The sequence below is a fragment of the Salvelinus fontinalis genome, chromosome 2 (assembly GCF_029448725.1).
Source record: "Salvelinus fontinalis isolate EN_2023a chromosome 2, ASM2944872v1, whole genome shotgun sequence".
Lineage (NCBI taxonomy): Eukaryota > Metazoa > Chordata > Actinopteri > Salmoniformes > Salmonidae > Salvelinus > Salvelinus fontinalis.
The window spans coordinates 76972373-76991422 of NC_074666.1; the positions used below are offsets into that span (position 1 = coordinate 76972373).

The following is a 19050-nucleotide window of genomic DNA, read 5'->3' on the forward strand; positions in this document are numbered from 1 at the left end:
TGAATGCAGCACGGACCCACTCACTCTCTCCTAGTCATAACGGCCTGGCCTATGGCCCCCCATCCACTGTGATGCACATTTAATGTACTGCAGTGTGCACACACTCATTCACCAATCTTTTATTTTCTGTCTCTATTTCTAAACAACACAGTTCAATTATTTCGTTCCCATGCAGATACCGTCTATTTCTATTATGGTTACCATAGCAACTGCATCACAGAACCCTAACTGTGGAAAATGTGTCTATGCCAGTTACACATGTGCACACGCACACACTTACCAGTAAATGTAGGCCTATACATACCTACATACACAGTATGGACATGCATACACTCACAAATACAGTAGCAGTAGTCCTTACATGCATAGAAGCAGTGTAGTACTCAAACATGTTCTATGCTTAGTCACACTGAAAGAATTTAGAGGTGAAAAGAGCGGCATCAACAAGGACAGATATCCATCCAATATAGATACAGGAAACATAGGCACTGATATAAGTGAATGTAAGATAATGTATCACAGGCAATGTTACTGTTGTGTCCCTGTTCAACTGTGCTGTCTTTGTCCATTCTCTGTAACATTGCTGACTCTAAAACAAATGATTATCAATCCATTGCTGATATATATATATATATATATATATATATATATATATATATATATATATATATATTATATCTGTATAAGGAAAGTGCTGTATAAAATAAATATATATACAGTATATATATAAAATAAATATATATACAGTATATATGTATATATGCTGTATATTTATTTATTTTATATATCACTTTTCCTTATACAGATAATCTCAAAGACGCTTAAAAACAAAAAAGTACATGTCTTCAACAGTCAGAGGCTGGCACGTCCAGGTCACATCCAACTTCGGTGGGCTGCACATAGGTCAAGTCTACAGTACACCCGTCTCCAAGTCAGTCAAGAGCCTTCAATCTCCCTTAGAACTCTCCTCCACGATGCTGTTCTCAGCTCCTCTGATACCCTGAAGCAGGCTAGAGAGGGGGAAATCAGTGGTCACATCCAGCAAGGTGGGGTGGGGGGGGGGGGGGGGGGGGGCAGAGGCTCACTACACATCAATTATTGGGATAGTCCACCTTGGAGTGAGAGATCCACTCAAAACTACAAGCCTCTGTGTGATGTCCAAGCTTGTGCCATCTCCAGTTTAAAATAAAAAAAAATATCTAAACATTGTCATAAGACTGGCAAATCAGTTTGTTTTGTCAAGATAACCCAGAGGCTAGCAAGCTAGCCATCTAGACTTTATATTATCTTGACAAACGAACTGAATTTCCGGTCTTATGACAATGTTGAATCGATAAGTTAACAAAATAAAAAGTTGATAACAAAACATAAAATCAATAAAATATTTCAAAAATTACAGGAGTTCTCTGCCTAGACCATGTCATAAATATAAATATATCGTTGTCAATAAAGTATTCCATTATCTATAAATAAATATATTATTTTTATAGGGACGTTATACCAGGCGAGATCATAAAATAATTAGAATTAAAATTTTGAATCTACAGTTTGAATGCATGTTTTAATGATCTATCTCCCCAGTGAATTAACCCTCACCTGATATGTCATATACCTTAGGGAGCACAAAGCTGACAATGTTGCTTGGAGAAGGTACTCAAAATCGACCTTAAAGGGGCAATCCGCAATTGAAACAATAACAAAATTAAAGCCCCAACATTTTATCTGTAAAAAGCTGAGGGATGGGGCTGGAGAAATCTAACCACTCTCAAATTCATAGACAGAGCTATGGATGCAAGGACTGACCATCCATGATATCAACATTATAGTTTTAACCATGTTTTGAGGCTATACAGTGTTTAGTTAGAATTACATTGTTTACAAACATTGGATTAAAACAAGTTTATATTGCGGGTTCTGATGGGGCACGACAGTTGAATTAAGGTCGTGAGGCATTTCTAAATTATGTTCTTCAAGAATCAATGGGTACATATCATTGATTTAGAAGTAAAAACAATGCATGTAGCAACTGCAGATTGCCCCTTTCAACAGAACAGTGATCTAAACATAGTCTGGAGATTTAGCTAATCTTCAGATCATCAAAGTGAGGAGGGTCAACAATATACATAATCTCAAGAAAAACGACGATAGCCCTTTAATACATTAAGTTCAAATCAAATCAAATCAAATTTTATTAGTCACATACACATGGTTAGCAGATGTTAATGCGAGTGTAGCGAAATGCTTGTGCTTCTAGTTCCGACAATGCAGTAATAACCAACAAGTAATCTAACCTAACAATTCCACAACTACTACCTTATACACACACAAGTGTAAAGGGATAAAGAATATGTACATAAAGATATATGAATGAGTGGTGGTACAGAACGGCATAGGCAAGATGCAGTAGATGGTATAGAGTACGGTATATACATATGAGATGAGTACTGTAGGGTATGCAAACATAAAGTGGCATAGTTTAAAGTGGCTAGTGGTACATGTATTACATAAAGATGGCAAGATGCAGTAGATGATATAGAGTACAGTATATACATATGAGATGGGTAATGTAGGGTATGTAAACATTATATTAAGTGGCATTGTTTAAAGTGGCTAGTGGTACATTTTTACATAATTTCCATCAATTCCCATTTTTAAAGTGGCTGGAGTTGAGTCAGTATGTTGGCAGCGGCCGCTAAATGTTAGTGGTGGCTGTTTAACAGTCTGATGGCCTTGAGATAGAAGCTGTTTTTCAGTCTCTCGGTCCCTGCTTTGATGCACCTGTACTGACCTCGCCTTCTGGATGATAGCGGGGTGAACAGGCAGTGGCTTGGGTGGTTGTTGTCCTTGATGATCTTTATGGCCTTCCTGTGACATCGGGTGGTGTAGGTGTCTTGGAGGGCAGGTAGTTTGCCCCCGGTGATGCGTTCTGCAGACCTCACTACCCTCTGGAGAGCCTTACGGTTGTGGGCGGAGCAGTTGCCGTACCAGGCGGTGATACAGCCCGACAGGATGCTCTCGATTGTGCATCTGTAGAAGTTTGTGAGTGCTTTTGGTGACAAGCCGAGTTGCAGCTGTACCTGTGTAGGAACACTTGAATTGCTCCAGTAACAGCAAAGACTCAAGGCATGCACTCAACCGACCTGAGGTGGTTTTGTCGAAAAGGTCTAATATATGAAAAGCAAGTGTTCAGGATGTCAATCAAATCACTGAATGAACAATTAACAACCCAGTTGGAGCACAGTTCTAAACCCTGAACTCACGCAGGGAGGAACACTGGCTAAGTACCTGTACTGGATGTCTTTCTTTATACTGTAGCCTACACATTTCAATAGACCTCTTTTAACCATCACATTTCCCAATGTATTCAAATGTATACTATTACTAGAATCACATCATCAACTATAAAGCGCTACTTACTTTTGATCAGAAAACCAGAAAACTCAAATCCAACCAAAGAGTGAAAGGTCCAGGCACTCAGGCAAATGTTAAAGTTACAAAAGGCCTTAATATACTGGGCATATAGCATATAAAAACAGCTATGTGTTTCAGCATAGAGTCTTCATTAAGGTACCGCACAGGTATTTATTTATACCTGCAGGGCTCCCGAAACTTTTCACCAATGACTTCTGCTTTTTATACTTTATCTGTAAGGATATTGTAGTCTGGTCAAAGTCTTGTCACTGTCCAGTAGAATGATCTCTCTTTATAGAAATGCTGTAGGCAGGTGGGTGTAGTTCACAGCAGTGGAGGCTGCTGAGGAGAGGACGGCTCATAATAATGGAACGGAGCAAATGGAATGGCACCAAACACATGGAAACCATGGAAACCATGTGTTTGATGTTGTTGATACCTTTCCACTTATTCCGCTCCGGCCATTACCCCGTGCCCATCCTCCCCAATTAAGTCTCCAGATGTTTATCTTCACAAATGAAGTAGTTTAAAGGAATGCATCAGAAGAGACATGTAAGACACCACCTTACATCTTGTCTGATGACATCCAATTGATATGGCAACCAACTACCAGTACACCACATGCATGGCATGCAATGTGCAATTTCTATGATGACCACATGGAGTCAGAGTAATACCAGAAAAATGCAACATACTAATCAACAAATATTAGCGCGTCACAGCAGCATGCAAAATATGAGCAATTTGCAAGTATTAACCCTTTTTAATATTAATCCAACAAGGCCTTTGACGTGTGTGCTTGTATGCCATGCATCTACAGTTCTACATATATCTACAGTTTACTGGTGTTTGCTCTTTACTGGTGTAATGTCTGTGTCCTACAATATTAGAATTGGTGCAATTATAATAGACATTGAATCAATAGAGTGGGTTGATCTGATACCTTTCTATGGAAAACAGATGTCCTAGCACAGCATCTTGAGTAGCTTTGGCTTTCCAAAGCTTTGGCTTTCCCTCCATAGGAGGCACTTTACAGTAATGGAGACCAAGAGCGGCAGTCTAAAAATTAATCCTAGACAGTCTAATTTCACTGCAAATATATTTCATTTAATAGAGAGAATTCTTAGCATCTTCAATGCTTTACGCTAAGGAGATGTCCTTTATCAGAGCAGAATAACGGAGATGTTGTAAGATAACTGCATTATGACTAATAGAAAGAGTGACTATGTGTATCCAGCAGGGGGCATCCTCTCCTAAAGGCCCACACAACATCCTCATGGCAGGTTCCCTCTCGCTGAGGCCGACTGCCACACTCTCCACATTTCCTAGCAACCGCAGAACCCTGCCTCAATCACTACGGATACCGGGAGGGAGGGGGGGGGGGGGGGTTGCTGGGCCAGGCAGGCAGGCATCGGCATCCCACAAGGCCTCCATACTTAGAGGAAGGAATGGCCTTCTCCAGCAGCAGTGAAAGGCGGGGTGCTGATTAATGTGTTTGGGTGAGGGTTTACACAAGCCAGGGAACAGGGGCTAAGGGGACCAGAGAAGTCTGAGGGACATATTGAGATCATATTTCAAAATCAGAGATATTACAGAATGAGAAGTGAGGAGAGTGATTATCCCAATTAAGCAGGTTTGTCTTATGGCTACCCTTTGGTTACCCTCTCTAGATCCCCCACCCAGCGGCCATTACATTTGATGGTGTCATCATCTCGGTGCTGTCCCTGTGACTCATGGTGGGCCTCTGTGCTTTATTACTTTTCTCTTCCAGGGAGTCTGAGGTGTATGGTTTCTACCTTTCATGATGTATGATTTCTACCTTCGATCCCCTGTTGTGACGTCACCATGACCTTACAGCCCATCATTCATCCCTCGGGTGGTTGTCAGGGAAGTGTCGCTAAGCCACAAGGCTGACAGCGTTTGGTTCCATACCATCCTGCTTGTATTACCTTGGTGGGTGCAGAGGCTATGTACAAAGAGAGGAAGATGAGACTATATGCAAATGTTAATTACTTTTAAGTCCTGGCCCTTGCTGGAGTATTGTATAAAACCAAACAAAGGATTATGTACCCCCTCTTGCTGTTATTTCAACTACAACTAATTAGTGTTTTATGAAAGAACCTCATAATGAAGGTTAAGTCATGTTAATCATGTATATTGAAATGTTGTCAGTGGGTCTTAGAAAGAACATGCTCTGTAATGATAACACATCTACCCGGGCTAGGAGGTCAATCCATATCAATTCTATTCAATTCAATTTAATCATCAAGTTAAAGAGATTCTCCGGTACTTTCGTATAGTTTGTATACTTTTGTATACCAGTAATTCTGAAGTAGCACTCACGAGCCAAAAGTGGTCCTCGAAAATTGTGTACTACGTCACATACTGTATGTGCAGATATGTGCACCAAGTCATTGCTCTCTCGCTAGCTCAAATTGCAAGTGGGTTGGCCCACGTGGGAGAAAATGGAGGGAAAAGGGTGTCAGTAAACAGGAAACAGTAAACAGTTGTTTTTCAGTAAACAGTTGCTTTCAAGCTAGGGATTTTGTGGCTAATTGAGGTAAAACAGTAATTCTGCTCTTAGATTATGCATGTATGAACTACACATTGACACATCCAGCCCAAAGCGGGAGGTTTAAAAAATACTTACCAGTCGCCAATGTTGCAGAGCATGTCTTTAATTGAAACACTCCTGATTTATTTGATTAGTTAAGATACAGTAGTCATTATAGTGTGCTTCCCGAACCTGACATAGAGCATGTACCGTTTAACCCCTTATGGCACACGATGGCACTCTGTCATCTCCACCATCAAAACTTTTCACTCAGCAATGGAAATGCTGGCTCTTGTTGCCACGGCAACAATTTCATTCCCCTCTCCTCCTTAACCCTTTCTCCCTAGCGCTTCCTTTCACCTTCTGTCCTTCACCCTCCCAGTGTTCTATCACTTGTAAATGTCCTTTCACTCCATCTGTTACTCGCTCTCCACATCCCATCCCGCTCTCTCCCTCTTTCTCACGTGATACTAAATCTTCAACCCTATTTACTCATGTTATTATAACCATAAACTGGTATGACATCCACGCCTATACCTCATCTATCATTGAACCTATTACGTCTACATGCATCTACTGCTATCTACTGTATATCCCACCTTGACTCGCCCTTAGCTCTGGGCAAACAACTGTTTTGCAAATATCAACAAATATTTTGGAAAGGATTAACCGTCATAGCAACAGTCAGAAGTTCTTAGGTGTGAATTTGTTTTATTCTTCTCTCTGTATTACCAGTAAAACAGACATCTGCAACAGTATTTTATTTTTTTAATTGACCTTTATTTAACAAGGCAAGTCAGGTATTAAGAAACAAATCTTATTTACAATGACGGCCTAGGAACAGTGGGTTAACTGCCTTGTTCATAACGACAGATTTTGACATTGTCAGGTTGGGGATTTGATCTAACGACCTTTTGGTTACTGGCCCAACGCTCTAACCACTAGGCTACCTGCCACCTCCAGTATATTACACACCCAACTGTTATCTTCGACTGAATCCTTTCTCTATGTATGTGTTTCTGCATTTAGTGTGTGTGTATGTGTGTGATTTGATCCTCTCTCTCCCTGCAGGAATGTTGTGGTTGTCTGTGTCATGTGTGTTGGGCTGCTGTGTATCAGCTGTGTGCTGCTGTCTCTTCAGTTGTGTCTGGATGCCTTTTGGACCTAACAGATCTGGGAACAGCTCCTCAATGCCTACTCCGCAGTCTTCACTATCTTAGGAGGTACACACTATGTATAGACACTGCATCACCTGTTCTGGAGCATCATCCAGCCAAATTCTCTCCCAGTTCCTATCCAGTGTTAAGTGCAGTGTCTATACATAGTGTAGTATACAGTATGTGTGATGCAATCAACCCCAAAACATCTGCCATTTTGCCCAATGCTCATGTACTAAATTGAGCAAATTCATGTTCTCTTAATTCATATAATACATGTATGTTTGATATTTTATTGTATGAGAAAATTATTTTAACAGTACTATAAAGCATTACTTCTCTTCACTGCCTAAAACCTTTCTCCCTACACCTCTTTCACTCACACTGTTGCTAGGTAACAGTTAATTGTTAAAAAGTAGGTACTTGTATTGTAGTGCATTCTGGGATTGTGGGGGTGAGATGTAGTGGAAGCGAGGACAGACATTGAGAAAAAGAGAAAATAGGGCAACACGTATTGGGGGAGGAAGAAAAAAAGGCATATTCTATATTAATAAAGAGAGTCTGAGACCGACATGTGTTTACAGGATAAGCTAAGAGTTGACATTGAAAAAGTAGCCTGCATTATGGACTTAGAGAGATAGTATCTTCACCGCTGTCATCTGTCCTCCTTACCTCTCGTCCCATTTATATTTTCTCTTACCCTTTCTCGCGCTCCTCTCATTCTCTATAATCCAGTGGACTCTCATCCATAACTCACAGGTCTCCCTCCATTTTATTACATCCCTGCCCCCCCATCCTAATAACTCAAGGTGACACACAATATATGTGGGCCTTGGAGAGAGAGAGGGGGAAAGAGCGATAAGGAGCAAGAGAAAGAGAGAGAAAAGAGAGAGTGAGAGCAAGAGAGGGTGAAAGAGGGCAAGAGAGAGGCCAAGAGAGAGCTTTGCCAGTTAGATGGGGTTAAATTAGAGTCCCTGAAAGCTTGGCCTTCAAACAAGCCCTGAATGGGGATTTTCTCTGACTGGATCATTGGCCTCTGCCCTGGCCTCCCAGCCTGTCTACCTCTGTGTTCCCTCTCCTATATCCTATATTAACCTCTCTAATCTCTCCCCCTCACTCTCCTCCCCTCTACCTTTCTCCCTTCACCTCTGCCTCCCAGACGTCTGAGGGCCACAAAAAAGTCTGTCTTTTCTCTTGCGCCTTTTTTTCTCATGCCTCGCCCCCGCTATCAATCATTTAACAAGGCTTGCTTTCCTACTTGACTGAAAGATTTATAAGAGGGGGAGAGAGAGACATGCTAGAGGAAGCTGATACATGGGGAGATGAGTGTCATGGTCGTTGTAGGTCTGAACAAGAATGGAGGGATGTGTAAACTGACAGACAGAGGGACAGAGATACTAAGAATCATGAGTAAGGTGTACATTCACAGGCATGTGCTTTTGCTCCAAAAGAGTTATTCGGCTATCCCCATAGGATAACCTTTTTTGGTTCCAGGTAGAACTCTTTGGGGTTCTATGTAGAGCCCTCTATGAAAAGGGTTCTACATGGAACTCAAAAAGGTTCTACCTGGAACCAAAAAGGGTTCTTCAAAGGGTTCTCATATGGGGACAGTTGAATAACCCTTTTAGGTTCTAGATAGCACCTTTTTTTTAAGAGTCTATGTCTCCCATGTTCATTCCCACAACTATTTCCTAACCATAGTATAATAGAATAATGTCCCTGACAGACTGTTTAGGTTGACTCCATTGGTCCTACTGGGCCCGGGCAAAAGGTTCTTGAGGTTAATGCATGGGAGAAAATCTCTATTTGAATAGAGCACAGTAACCTAGCTACAGATTCTCTGGGTTCACACCATGGAGGACTGCTTGTCTTTCATAGAAAGTAAGGACACCATGTGGTATTTAAATGTATTAAAATGAGCAGGGTACCAGAGCCGGTCACAGACTACTAGATCTGGTTGATCAGAGGAGCGACCGGAGCCCTGGGCCTGGACTGTGGTGCTGTGGTCTGTAAGGTGCTGTGGAGCGCCAGCAGTGTGGGTCGCAGCGGAAACCCAGCCGCCCTGCAACTCAAGGTACCATGTGGCCCTGCTTCCTGGGCCGCCACCTCTCACCCACGGTCCTAGCTCCTTCCACCTCTGCCGAGCTGAGCTCCCAGATAGAGAGAGAGAGGGAGAGGAAGAAGAGAGGGAGGAGGAGGGGGAGACAGAGTGAGAGATGGGGTGTAAGGGAGACAGGGAGACTGCAGCCCTGTCCAGTAGACTGAGCAGACAGACTCAGTATGTCTTGCCAGTAAAAGCGATTGAACGTGAGAGACATACACAAGCAGGGAGCAAGGCAGAACTTTACTGGAACATAAATATATCAATATATCAGGGAAATGGAAAATGAAAGATTGAGGGGGTGCAGGGGAGATGACAAATCTTCAAAATGACAGGAGGGAAAGAAAGAAAGAGAGAGAGGGAGGGGTACAGAGCACACAAGGGCAGAGAAACTCATTCACAAATCCGTGAGACTTGGCATGTTTTAATTAATACCCAACACGTAATTTTTGTTAATCACGTACAAAGAGAAATAAGTCATATTTTAGCACTTATCATTGAAGATATCAGTATTATCCTTATTAGAGGTACCATGATGATTTTTTTGTGCAAATATCCAATGACTTTATACATTTGTTATTGTGGTTAATTTAATAATTTCCATACAAAAAAAATGAAGGAATGAGTTTAAATGTTTTCTCCAATATTCATATTTACACAATCTGTACAATTCTTTATTTGTATATACTTTTCTGTTTGTATAATGGTGTAAAAATGGTGTAACATTTCAAAGAAAGGGCCACAAAAGGAGAAAATAATGGCCTACAATAATATGTATACAGTTGATACTGTTCATGTTACATTTCACCTACTCATGGTAAATTCAATCAGGATATTCAGCTTCGGTAAAGAAAGATCACAAACCTTGCCCTAAAACGCAGGCTGTCTGTACACACTCTCAGCAATGAATATTTTTTATAAAATACATTTTGCAACAACCCCTTAACCAATGTTACCCACATTACTATAACATTTGTCATGTTATGAATCTTAATCATGAAGACAAAAGAAAACCAAACCGTTGTACATGTTATATGCTCAAATAAACACGCTCCCACAACTGATCAACCATTCAAGCATACACACAAAAACACACACAGTGCACCACTTTCATTCAATCTACAAGAAATGAGAGCGCAACAAAAAAAATGCATAAAGTTGCAATGTTAATCCTTGCAAAACCCATCAATATTCATAAGATTAACTTTTTCTTTAATTTGTCCAAAGCACTCGTGAGAATAGGCCTGTAACCAATCACTGTGTTCTCAATGTAATCATTGTAACACTATTACTATCAACGTTTATATTGTTATACAAATTAAAGTTCAAAAACTGTAAGTCCTTTTCATCAATAGACAAAATATTATAATAAAAACACAATGAAACCAGTGTTGTTTATTCAACTTTGAAATACAGGAATAAACCAGTGTTGTAGATGTAGTGATGTTTGTTATCATATTAGATAGTGTTCCAGCTGGAGTATCCACCCAATAGCATCGGCCTGTTCTACAGTCCACTACCATGGCAGAGCATTTCCTTGCTTTGGCTGATGTGACATTGCATTTTGCTTCATTTAAACAAATGTGTATGTGTACTGACTTGGTTGTGCACAGAGTGTGACTGGGACCACAAGGCCTTGGGGAAATAAACACTGCTTGCTGTTTCTCACTTGCTGGCCGTAGAGTAGTTGTGGTAAAGGGTATGACAGCCTGTATAAATCAGTATACATTTATTCCACCCTGTCCAATCAGTGAAAAAAACGGTTAAGACCAGGGTGCCATTTTCAAGCAGAGTTCCTGACCATCCTTATCACAATGTAGGCCCGTACATTTAAAGGGATTCTTCCATTCAAGACTAATCAACACACCAGTAGATTCCAACACAAACACTCCAAGGGATCATGCAGTTTATTGCGATGAGTAAAATCAACATGAGGAGTTGCATAAAAAATATGCAGACCCAGACAGAGTGCAGTGAAAACACATCTTTCAATTTACATTTTCAGAAAAAAAGACCTGGACATGAATGAGAAATGTCAAGCTAAAATGATTTCTCCCAAAAAGTTGGAAAATAAACTAATTGAAAGTTATTGAAAGCAATAATGCTCAGACAAAAACTAGCAGATAAATAAAAAATGGCTTCGACAACATCTCCTCACACGTGTATACCAAACAGTTTGACACACAGTGGAGATTTGATCAAGGATAAATACATCACAAAAGATATCATGTTTTCTCTGACAAGAACCCAAATGAACATAATGACGTCAACTCCTTGCCTTGAATGACTTGATTCACCCTTCATTTCTAACCATCTGCACATTATGTTTAGGTGACATGGATGAGAAACATTTCAGCATTCTATAAAGGGTTGCAAAATTGCATTTCCATTTCAGATGGATCCTTCAATGTGATGAAGCGAACCACTTCCTCTTGACCCCATCTGCACCACCATCCTCTGTTATTATGAGAGCAACACTGGGAAATGTCCAATGTGTTGTGTCCAGTGCTACTGACACGTATCACTGAAGATATCAGTATTATCCTTATTAAAGATACACAGAATGAGGAGGAAGAGCCAGTCCTGCATAGTGTAGGTCTATCAACACCAGTGCAGTCGGCATCAGATCCCAGTTGAATAAAGGCCAACATAACACAAATGATCTTGCAGTCAATTACTTAATTAATGAGGATTGCTTAAATGAAGGATCACAATATACAGTCTCTATATGCAAAAGCCATCTACTGGTATGTATACATGTAATACTGTATTACATAAATGTATAGATAATTGTGTGTATCCCGTAAAGCATGAAGAGTAGCCTATCTTAAAAGAGAATCTAACACAATTCAAGGGAAACTTAGCAAAGACTCGTAAACTAAACTTTCCCCCTTATCACCAAACGTCTACACTAAATTATCCTCAATTTCCAACACTTTACTGAAAATAAGCAAAAGCATATTCTTAAAATAATAATTATATTTACTGGTGAACTTTTATAATTAAGTAAACATGAGATTTAAAGCAAATAAAAGGTTCAATCATATCACTTATCATTATTAATCATATTTGTCTTAACTATATTTTGCATATTTTTTTTTGTATTTTTATGTTTTTATTACCATTTTGTTTATTTCTTAAATTGTTGTAAAACATATTGAAAGTTACATCCTGACTGTCTGCCTACTGTACAAAGGGAAAATAGTTTTTAAATATATTTACAGGGAAAAAGAGAACATACTAACGCTGACATTGATTGATAAAAATTCTATTTTCTTTCTCACTCTCTCTTAGTTCTTCCTCTTCTTTTCCGTTGCTTCTTCAAACTTTCTGATACTGGACGACCATCCAAAACATGTGCATATACAAAGTCCAAAGATATTTGTGAAGTAATTCATGGGGGGTGTTGACTCAGTTTGATTTAAGGCTAACTTGATGGGTTTCATCTTAAGAGTATGGAGAGAGAAGTGGGTACTGAATAAATGAATAGATTATCAGCAGGTCTAGGAAAACAGCTGTTATCACTCAATCATTTCCCCTCCATCTTCCACCTCCATATTACAGAGGTGCAGATATTGGAAGTAGGAATGACTCGGCGCAATCTACTCCCTCTGCACCTTCAATCTCCATTCAGCACTGAAACACAATTTCCTGCAGCCCTTGAACTCATGACACCTCATACTAATTGAAGACAAACCTTTAAATAACTGATAGGCTCGTATGCTGTACAATATCTTGTGTCATCAGTCAGTTTCATATGATAAGGCATGTATTTCTGAAAGTCTGAACCCAGGGGGGTTAGGGTTAGGGGGGGGGGTGGAGGTTCAGTGCAATATAGAGGTCTCAGGTTAAAAGTACTGTCGACATCTGTCAAAGCATACAGCGTGAGCATACTCAAGATATCCTCCGTCTAACTGCCTCAGTCTGAGGAGGAATGTCCCTTTTAGAGACATCCTCACGACTTACATTCAGCCTTTAATCAATACCATTACCACCATTACCATTACCACCATTACCATTACCATTACCACCATTACCATTGGGCAACAACATCTTTTAAGAGGATTTGAGTTAAATTTAGAATTACAGAGCATACGCCTATAATACACATTAAACACTCTGACTGACGTGAAGTAAAACTGCATTCACAATGCTTCTTCAATGTGTCTCATAAGCCTGTATGGACCTTCCTAACGTCAGAGAGTGAACGCACCGGGTTTTACGAGATAAGTGGTGTGTTAAAAAGTGAGCCTACGAGGCTGCTGGCTGTTTTCTAAGAACCTGAATCCAAAAGGGTTGATCAAATGCTTGTTAGATGAGGCACAGCAGTCTGACAGTATATGTGGTGTTCTTTAGTATGGATGTGTGACAGGTTTATGAAGCACTTCCAATGGTATTGTAATGTCTGTGTAATAATGTCCACATCAAGTGTTAGTTATCAAACATGTTATTGTTTTGAAACACACCACAGTCTCTCAGTCTCACATCTGTAAATAATGACTTGGTTTCAGAGTAGCAAGTTTTTCCTTCAAGACAAGTAGATATTGCACACATCTTAACACCTTGTTCATTACGTATCCTGCCGTTACACCACGCCCTGCTGAGCTCTCTGGGGTACACATCATCTGGAGTCCTTTAAGGCTCGTCCTTCAGTCAGTATCTTCAGCCATCTGCTTTATGACAAGACAAGTCTTTCACAGAAACTTCAAACAAAGAAGAACCGTTCAGTGCTGTGCAAATGATGTCTTCCAGATCTTTCCGTAACAATTTTGAAAACAGCAAATGAATGAATGAGCATGGACTGTATATCATTAAAACAAAAACAAGAGACATAATGACTTTTCACTCAGTCCTTCAGGCTTGTTAGTTGAATTAGATAACAAGCTTCCTGCCACCATCGGGCAGACAAAGAAATAACAACAAATATTAAACCGTATTGAAATATCAAAGGAACATAAAACAAACTTAATGTCATGAGCACTTCATAATATCACTTTTGTTAATCACAATGTTAATAACATTATTGTTGTTTTACCCTGTTATTTCAGTAAGAATATCTTATCTTCATTTATGATTGAATGATCATAACAAACAAGAGTCAAAGGGAGGGAGCAGAAGGGAGCCGGGGGGTGTAAGGGAGCAGAACAACTCACTTAGAAAAAAGGTGCTATCTAGAACCTTAAAGGTTTCTTCGGCTGTCCCCATAAAATAACCCTTTGAAGTATCGTTTTTGGTTACAGGTACAACCCTTTAGGTTACATATATAGACCTGGAAACAAATAGGGTTCTCCTATGGGAACAGCCAACTAACCCTTTTGGAATCATTTTCTCTAAGAGTGTATGGGCAAAAAGAGGGAGAGTTAGTGCAAGGGGTAAACACGGCCATCGTCTTCCACCAAACTCATTTTCGGTCTTAGAGCTATCATAAACATGAGTCATGAAAACATCTCCTTTCCCTAATAACACTTGACCAGATGGACACTTCACTACTCACTCACATTCCCTTCTCATAATCACTCTGTAGGTGTGACTCTGTAAGCCATTTGGCTCAAACTTGCAATATCACATTCAGAGGTGTCAATTTTGTGTTCTTTTTGAGTGTGTTGATGGCAACGGCCAAATAAATAATAGAGTTAACATAACCCTACCCATGTGTCACCTCTTGAATTCATTGTTTTGTAACAAAATAACAGGGCATGAATGTCCCCATCTTTCCTTCTAACTCACCCTGCTCTTTTCTGTCGAACCTTTCACCATTCTGTTGTTCATCTTCTTTTCCCTGACTGTTCTCCTTCCTTGTTAAAAGTGTTGCGGTTGCAATGTGGACAGTGGTGCCTCGTCATTCCTGACTTCCCAGCACTAATGCCATGCCTCCCTCCCTCCATGCCTCCCCACCCAGTCTCCTCTCTCACACGTCTGACTCTATGCTGGAGAGTTTCTCGTACACGTGTCCGTTGCTGCCATTGAACGGGCGCTGTATTGGCCCCAAACCCAGCGTGGAGCCGTGGAGGTTCCCTCCCAGACACAGCTCCATAGGGAACCTGGGGGCCACGGTGGACATGACCCCAGCAGTGGCAGTCGCTGGCAAGAAAGACGTCACACCCACTGAGCCCCGGAAGTCACTTCGGCTGTTTTTGGGGGGCATCTGCTGCTGCTGCTGTTGCTTTTTCATGTAGTATTGTTTGGCGCCATGCAAGAGACACTGGTCATCACCAAAGGTTGGAATAAAGGGGTTTTGGTTGACCCTATCCGGGTAGAGAGATTTGGATAAGGAGTAGGTTCCTCCTCCACCTCCCTCCATCATGGCTCTTTCTCTGTCCCTCATATCCCTCTCCCCCACTGAGCGGCGGTGAAGGCCATCGCCACCTCGGAACAAGCCGAATGGCGACCCTGCTTCTTTGGCCATCTCACCACCGTAGAACAGGGGGTCTCTGTCTCGCTCCTTCTCCCTCTCTGAGCCTCCATGCCTCTCAAATATATGGGCGAATGGGCTAACACCCTCCATGTAGCGCTCCTTCTCTTTTAAGCTGACACTTCTGGGGGGAGGCAACATCCCGCCCATTCCTACACCCCCCATGCCCCCACCGCCCCCTCCTAGATCCCCCATGATCCCCCTGACTCCAACCGCCTCCTCTTTCTGAAGGTCTACGAAGGTGTCGCACGAGTGTTGCCGTCGGAGGGGCTTTCCAAAGCCGGCAGACTTCCTACGCTGGGCTTGAGATTGAGGCTGGGCGCCTCCACTTAACCCCACAGCCCCCATGCCTCCGCCTTTCCCACCCCCCATCTGTTCCAAGAGGTGGTTGTTGTCCTCACTGATGTCGTACAGGTTGCCTGTCTTTTTGCAGCCCTCGCAGCGCATGCAGGTGGCAGAGCTGGGACGGCTGTTCCCTCCACCCCCCGAGGATCCACAACTAACCCCTCCACCGTACCCGCCTCCTCTCTCCCCCGCCCCGCTGCCATGCATCGACATCTGCTTGCCCCCTCCTCCGCTGGCACGGCAGTTACGACACTCCCAGTCTCCTCCTGCCAACCCCGCCCCTGGTGTGCCTCCCCCACTCTTAGACTCTGATTTCTTGGGTTTATTTTGTTTCAGGAAGTCGTCCACTGACACCAAACTGGTGCAGTTCCCCCCGCCCCCTCCACCCCCCCCTCCAGGACCGTCTGTCAGATCCACATGTTCCCATTGGGGGACACCATCTTTGGGGCGGAACTGGTCTAAATAGAAATCCCTCACACTCTCTTTGTCACGGAACAGGTAGGATGTGCTCCCTGCATTGCCCCCTCCTCCTCTCTTGCGTTCGGAGGCCAGTAGGGGAGGGGAGGAGGAGCGGTGGCCGTGGTAGTGGTGGTATCCTGTGTGGTAGGGCTTTCTCCGGTAGCCTAGCTCAATCTCATCCAGCTCTCGTCTCGACTTGGCCGAGGCGGGCCTCTTTTTCAGGCTATCGCGATACTGCTTACGCTTTTTAGCGTTTCCCTCCAGGTTCCCGTAGGTGACAGTGTGAGTGGAGATGTCTGAAACGTCTGAACGAATGTTTCCGTCATCCTCTCTGCCCCCTCCCCCACAGTACCTGTCGTGCCCAGGGATGTAACCTGAGCTGGAGGCCCCTCCCTTGAAGGAGAACTTTCCGTACAGGTCTGAAAGTCCCGATTTGAAGCCCGGCCCAGAGGGTGGGTTCTGACCGGCAATCAGGTCAAACTTACTCATGTTCCTGTGGGTCAGGGCAGAGCGTGGCTGGGTGGTGAAGATGGGTGCCACTCCTCCCCCTAAACTGTCACAGTCAAACATGCCCCCTTCCAGAGAGCTGTTGCTGCCCAGGCTGTGGGGTCTGTTAAGTGGTGGGCCGCTGAGCCCCAGGGCAGAGCCTCCATGGTGGTGCAGGTAGTGGTCCTGGTACAGGTTGCTGTCCTTCAGGTGGAGGTTCCCAAACGTCCTCTCCACCTCGTTGATGTAGTCGCTGAACATGTTATCCTCCGGCATGTACGGAGGCTTGCAGTCCGAGTGACCTGCCAGGCTGCGGCGGTGCTCAGAGATGTCGTAGACGGATGACTCACGACGAATAAAGTCCAGGGCACTGTGAGGTGAGCCGTTAACCCCGGACAGGGAGGCCATGTTCTTAGCAGTTCGGAGCAGACGCAGGATGTTGGATTGGGTGTTGTTCATGGTGACCGATGGAGAGTCGAGAGCTGAGCTGCTCTTCTCCTCGATCTGAACCCCGTGGATGCAGCTGTAGATGCCCTGTGAGTGAAGAGGGTCATTAAGCAGCATTAGAGGGGGTAAGGGAGAGTCAGAGGCAGAATAAAGGATAACTAAAAATAGGGCTTCTAAGAGTAGACTGAGGAGAATGAGAGGGAAACAGAGACTGTTAAATAACACAGACATGGACATAGCCTACACAACTGTTGAACATTAGACCGTGGAACATGCACTACACATAATATCTACACTACTGGTCAAAAGTTTTAGAACACCTACTTATTCAAGGGTTTTTCTTTATTTTTACTATTTTCTACATTGTAGAATAATAGTGAAGACATCAAAACTATGAAATAACACATATGGAATCATGTAGTAACCAAGAAAGTGTTAAAAATCTAAATATATTTTATATTTGAGGTTCTTCAAATAGCCACCCTTTGCCTTGATGACAGCGTTGCACACTCTTGGCATTCTCTCAACCGGCTTCACCTGGCATGCATTTCCAACAGTCTTGAAGGAGTTCCCACATATGCTGAGCACTTGTTGGCTGCTTTCCTTCACTCTGCGGTCCAACTCATCCCAAACCATCTCAATTTGCTTGAGGTCGGGTGATTGTGGAGGCCAGGTCATCTGATGCAGCACTCCATCACTCTCCTTCTTGGTAAAATAGCCCTTACACATCCTGTAGGTGTGTTGGGTCATTGTCATGTTGAAAAACCAATGATAGTCCCACTAAGCCCAAACCAGATGGGATGGCGTATCGCTGCAGAATGCTGTGGTAGCCATGCTGGTTAAGTGTGCCTTGAATTCTATATAAATCACAGACAGTGTCACCAGCAAAGCACCCCCACACCGCCTCCTCCATGCTTCATGGTGGGAAATACACATGTGGAGATCATCCGTTCACCCACAACGCGTCTCACAAAGACACAGCAGCTGGAACCAAAAATCGCTAATTTGTACTCCAGACCAAAGGACAAATTTCCACCAGTCTAATGTCCATTGCTCGTGTTTCTTGGCCCAAGCAAGTCTCTTCTTATTATTGGTGTCCTTTAGTAGTGGTTTCTTTGCAGCAATTCAACCATGAAGGGATGATTCACACAGTCTCCTCTGAGCAGTTGATGTTGAGATGTGTCTGTTACTTGAACTCTGTGAAGCATTTATTTGGGCTGCAATTTCTGAGGCTGGTAACTCTAATGAACTTATCCTCTGCACCAGAGGTAACTCTGGGTCTTCCATTCCTGTGGCGGTCCTCATGAAAGCCAGTTTCCTCAAAGTGCTTAATGGTTTTTGCGACTGCACTTGAAGAAACTTTCAAAGTTCTTGAAATGTTCCATATTGACTGACCTTCATGTCTTAAAGTAATGATGGACTGTCATTTCTCTTTGCTTATTTGACCTGTTCTTGCCATAATATGGACTTTTGGTATTGTATATGGTATTTTACCAAATAGGACTATCTTCTGTATACCACCCCTACCTTGTCACAACACAACTGATTGGCTCAAACACATTAAGAAGGAAAGAAATTCCACAAATTAACTTTTAAGAAAGCACACCTGATAATTGAAATGACTTCCAGGTGACTAGCTCATGAAGCTGGTTGAGAGAATGCCAAGCGTGTGCAAAGC

At 42.5% G+C, this 19050-nt stretch overlaps 1 protein-coding gene across 3 annotated transcripts in view; it reads right to left on the reverse strand.

The window, feature by feature from the left end:
* Positions 1–9631: 9631 nt before the first annotated feature.
* Positions 9632–19050, reverse strand: part of LOC129826752 (glutamate receptor ionotropic, NMDA 2B-like) — a 104107-nt gene continuing 94688 nt past the window's right edge. For all 3 annotated transcript variants that reach the window (XM_055887807.1, XM_055887816.1, XM_055887823.1), the window contains exon 16: positions 9632–17459. In XM_055887807.1, the coding sequence (XP_055743782.1) occupies positions 15132–17459 (2328 nt within the window). In that variant the 3' untranslated portion in view covers positions 9632–15131. The remainder of the gene's footprint in view (positions 17460–19050) is intronic.